This window comes from Dinoponera quadriceps, unplaced genomic scaffold (assembly GCF_001313825.1).
Source record: "Dinoponera quadriceps isolate SergipeBrazil2010 unplaced genomic scaffold, ASM131382v1 scaffold1476, whole genome shotgun sequence".
In the NCBI taxonomy this organism is placed as follows: domain Eukaryota; kingdom Metazoa; phylum Arthropoda; class Insecta; order Hymenoptera; family Formicidae; genus Dinoponera; species Dinoponera quadriceps.
The window spans coordinates 50260-55469 of NW_014555863.1; the positions used below are offsets into that span (position 1 = coordinate 50260).

The 5210-nt window shown below is 43.3% G+C and overlaps 1 protein-coding gene across 1 annotated transcript; it reads left to right on the forward strand.

Annotated features, from left to right (window-relative positions):
• Positions 1-940: 940 nt before the first annotated feature.
• Positions 941-2328, forward strand: LOC106745597 (homeobox protein Hox-D1-like). The gene is made up of 2 exons (XM_014621323.1): positions 941-1196; positions 1613-2328. Exons 1-2 carry the CDS (start codon positions 941-943, stop codon positions 2326-2328), a joined length of 972 nt encoding a protein of 323 aa, XP_014476809.1.
• Positions 2329-5210: the final 2882 nt, after the last annotated feature.

The window sequence follows — 5210 nt, forward strand, 5'->3', positions numbered from 1 at the left end:
GCTTAAAACTATCGTTTTTATTAAATATTATTAAATTTATCGCGTCAGGATCGTTCAACTTTTCAGGAAAGAATTTTTTGAACATGTCAAGTAAGAAATGGAATTTTGCAACTACCACTGCTATCTTGTTTCCATCGAGTTAAATCATACTTTGGATTCATCGTCTGTACACCGGTACAACAAGAGGCAGAGAGAAGGGGGAGGCCAAAGAGTCGATAATAATAGAAAGATGGGTAAAGAGGCCGTATAAAATTTCCGGCGATATTAGCCACCCGTGGAATTAGCGCTGCGAGAAAATGCCCTACTCACTGTCGTTCCCCGGGGAGAGCAGTTGGGGTAAACCCCGAAAGGGGCACCCTCTCGTAGAAGGGCGGGGCCCTGTACAAAGGGGCCCAGGATTAAAAACCCACCCCTGGGTGGAGTTTTCGACGTATATATATATAGCTCTCTGTCCTCGAGTTTCCAGAACTTGACGAACCACCATGTAGTGAGGACGTGTGCGAGGGTCGATGTGTTTCATTTGATGTTTTATGTAACACGTTATGCAAAGAAATTAAATTAGTTACATATATATACGAATCGTGCGGCAGAGTTGTATGAAAGCAATAGTATCAAAGTAGTTAAATTGAAAGTGGTGCGCACGGATCAGAATTGATTACGGCCGGGTGAATCAGAAAATGCGGAGAAATCATTCCAAGAAGAAACGTCAAAGAGGCTGAAAAAAGGACACCGGGATATAACGAAGTACCTTCCCCGGAGAAAGAAGGCGAATTCCGCCGACGTTAAATTCAAAGCGGGCACCGAATGTAAAGTTGAGCGCAACGAGGAAATTTCAATGAATCTTCGGATTACCTTGTGTCGCGTGTGAAATCCGCGGCTGGGATCTCGACGTAACTTCGACAGTTGCGCCGATCTTCTAGAACATCCTTCGTCACGAAGGATGTCCCGAAGTTTCTTCGTGGATTCTTTAATCGGCAATAACTCGTCGCCCTCATATCCCCTGCCGTATTATGGAAATCAGCTGCCTAATTACATGTTCAATTTCTTCAATTTGGGCTTAAACTACCAACCGATCAGGCCGATACCCAGGCCACCCACCGTGCCGGTGCACATCAGCCCGCCCGCCCTGAGCGTCTTGCCGATACCTGGACAGACTCCTCCGTCGCCTCTGAACACCTCGACCAATAATGTATCAGGTAAATATGTCTGCTTATTGATTTACAATCTATGCCGTAACGATAATATTAAACATCTCGAATTGCTGGTCCACGTAGAAAATGTGAATAATGCCTTCCAATCGCATTTTACATTTATAAAGATATACAGATATATTTTCGGATTAACGGTAGATATTTTAAAAAATGCGCGAACAGCTGAATACGAAATTGAAACATGGATTAGATAATATTAAATGAGCAATAAAATAAGAAATAATTTCGCATTCAATCAACCTTCACGATACGCGATACACAAAATGTTCGAGCCGAGAATATCCAAAGGGAAGGAAACTGTAAGGCGTTATCGACTTCTAGAACAAAGCATGGAACCCATCGAGCTCACCCATCGCGACAACGATCTCACGGAGACGCCATTAACCCCTGACCTTTTGCAGAGGTTTCAGCGCCCAACGAGTCCCCGTCTCGCAGCAATACACCGACACCTCCGCCGAAGTCCCCGGTTTCCATCGGCAACAGCTCGAAGCGCATCCGCACCGCATTCACCAGCACGCAACTGCTGCAGTTGGAGCGCGAATTCGCCGCGAACATGTATCTGTCGCGACTGCGTCGCATCGAGATAGCGACCAATCTCCAGCTGTCAGAGAAGCAAGTGAAGATCTGGTTCCAGAATCGGCGAGTGAAGTACAAGAAAGAAGACCTCCCGTCCGGCCAGAGCCAGAAGTGTTGCTGCCTGAGGACCTGCGGCAAACGAAAGGACGACTGCAGCGAGGGCTCGCCCGGTCGGAAGTGCGGTCGGGAAAAAGAGGAGAAGGAATCTCCGAAGAGGAGTGAGAGTGGCGACGGCAAAGCCACTCGCGAGCCCAACGAGATCGAACGCCTGGAACGGTCGACCGCGCACGAGGACGTTCGCTGCGAAGGCGTCACGAACTTCCGGAAGATAAACGACACGCAGGATCGGGTCACCGAGTACGAGGCGCGAGATTTCTCCCGGGGTTGTAAGAGGAGTATGGAGGAGGAAGCTAACGAAAGAACCGACAAAAAAAGGATGGATACCGCGGCGACTTATCAAACCCCGTGGGCGATCGAGAATCCGATGCTGAGAAGCAAAGGATGCATAAAGCATACGGTCGAGCGGATCGTTAACTCGTAGAGCCGATGGAGAGAGAGAGAGAGGGAAGGAGAAAGAGCTGTGCACAAGCTTATTATATAATTACTACCGCTATTACTGATTATTAGTAAATGTAATTTCCCTCATATGATTACGTTTAATTTATTAACTTAATAATTTCAGTCGTTCACAATTTTAATTCATTTATTGATTTCAACTGCATTTCGAAATTAATTGAATTCAACGCCTGCACAACTGTTTATATTCGTTGTGAATGATTGAAATTAATCGATTGATAAATTTTATAAATATTTGTACCGCCGTCGCTGTAACTATATAACGTAATATAATGTAATTATTAAATGTGTAACTCTGTCAGAGAAAATGCTCGTGACCGGAGAAATGTCAGCAACACGAGAATGTGCTGACCTGTTGTAAATATTGTATATATATCTTTACATGTTTTATGTGCGAAAAAGAAACAGAATTTGTATATTTTTAATATAAAGTGAGCCAAATTAAAATTCATTTTCTACCTGATTAATATGTCTTCATTAATACCTTACGCTGTTCTTTGAAAGTAATTAAATATTTCTTTATTGAAAAAATAAATTTTAACATAATCATATATAAAGTTTAAATTTTTATATGAAATATATTATTGAAGAAACAATATTCCCGACACAAATATGCCGAAAGCATGACATTAATATATCATAAAGAGTAAATATACAAAATGATTTTATTTAAAACCTGGTAAACCCTCTCGTCACACAATAATATAAAATAAATATGTTTACCTATGTAGAATATTATATTTTCAATTACATTTATTAAATTTTTTATTATTAAAATACTAATGCATCTTTATTTACCTTTTATAATTACTATTAATGACATAAAGAAATATTAAAAAAAAATGATTTTAGAAACATATTTCTCTTATTATGACGCGATCTAAAAAATAACAAAGGTAATAACATAAAATATTTTTTCTAACATCAACGACATAAATGATAATATAATATATATAAATTGATCAACGAAGTTAATATCATCTTGTTACATATATATACACACAATTGTAGATAGATAGATTGATCTATTTCATATCAGAGATATATTTTATATTAAACAATCGACTCAAATAGCCAGTGTCGATATTGGCAGGTAAAAAGTTACAAATAACCATTTCCCAAAACATGGCTCCTGGTGTATGAAATATATAACGCATCAAGTGTTCGTCATAAAAAGAATAATCCCCGACACATGTCACCACTTCCGAGGACGCCAGGACGAGCTCCTGTGCGCGATTTTCCAGCCAAACGACCAGCCAGAAAGAGTACAACTCAACGGGAGCAGAACGCGGTCACTCCAAGGACCCGTCTCTATTGTCGGCAGGAATCCGCTCGTATGATGCCTTGAATTCTGTAAATTTGTCAAGAGGGCCCCCCACTTTAGCTCAAAATTAAGGTAAAACGTAGTTAATGGTGTTAAGGAGTCGCACTACAATACGCCAGACTCTCTCCCTCTCTCACTCTCGAATCCCGAACTCGGATCGACAATGGGACACTTGTATCGCTATTCGCGGGGCCCAACGGGAGGGCCCCGCGAACGAGAAAACCGGCCGGCTGCCCTTTTCTCGGGCCCGAGCGCGACAACGCCGCGCCCATTCACGGTAGCCGAGAGAAATCCCTGAGCTTGCGAGAACTCGATTCATTCATCCGCCCGGAGAATCGACGATACGGAGGAAGAGGAGGAGGAGAAGGGGGACACCGATCGTCGGCTGAATGACGACGATGGACCCGAACGAAGAGTCAGAATCGAAAAATCGCGCTTCCACAATCCGCCTTTTCTGCCTTTCGTCTTGCACGCCGACGCACAACGGCGGGGCCGGTGCTTTTGACGATCACTCCGAAGTGAATCCGAGAAACGTTTAGGGGACACCGATCCGGGCCGGCAATTTCTCGCCTCTTGAAGGTTGTTAGCGGACGCATTCGGTTACGGCGATGTAACTCCGAAGCGTGAATGAGCGTACAAGTGATGTATGGAGTGCCCCTTTCAGACCCTGTGACGACTTTTGCTGAATTTTTGGCATCCGAGGTAAGAGGTTGCTTTTAAGTGGCGTCGTTTTTAATCGAATACGAGAGTTCTACACAGAATGGTAGATGTATGATGTGACGGATTAGAAAATAATATAATTCTTTCACAGAGGTAAAGGAGGGTAAGACGATGAAGTGAGCAAAATGACGATTTGCTAATTTTTCCGAGCCAATGACAAATAACGAGTCGGTACACAAATCATTACAGTCTTCTATTAATAATAAATAACCAGTTGTGGTTTGACCTCAATCAATAAACGACAGTAGATAATACAATAAAAAGTATATATTTTATACATCCATATGTAATGCGTATTTGTTGCGGCGTTTTTTCACGAAGAATTGCAAATTTATAGTCAACTTCTTTCAGTATCACGCCACTGTAACTTTCTTACGAGCAAACTTTCGTCGCGTTCTCGTCCCTATTTAGCGGTCATCATCGGGTTAAATCCAATAAGATCCGTCGCATTTCATCCTCTGGTAGGCAGCGTTTCGGCGATTCACGGCATCACGGGCTTAAATGATTCCCCTGCGCGACGTCCAACGTTGCAATCGCAATTCAATTTTCCGGGCCCTCGCGTGCTCACGTCTCGTCACGCAGCGGATTCAATCCGATCTCCGGCAGCGTGAATGATATGTAGATGCCGCGCTTTTGTGCGCCCAATTGGCACTCTCGTGTTGCCAGTTGATTCCACCTGCCAAAAGTCGCCACGCTCCGCGTCGTGGAGCCAGGCCGGCCGCGCTAACGAGAAATTGCTCGGATAATTAAGCGCGTTGCGCCTTCGTGCTGACGAGAAACTTATAATGAGCGGAACTGCGAGC

Excerpts from the sequence above, each read along its gene's own strand:
- LOC106745597 (XM_014621323.1), top strand. The coding sequence starts at position 941 with ATGTCCCGAAGTTTCTTCGTGGATTCTTTAATCGGCAATAACTCGTCG. Across the intron at positions 1,197-1,612 it reads CTCGACCAATAATGTATCAG|AGGTTTCAGCGCCCAACGAG; the intron begins GTAAATATGTCT and ends GACCTTTTGCAG.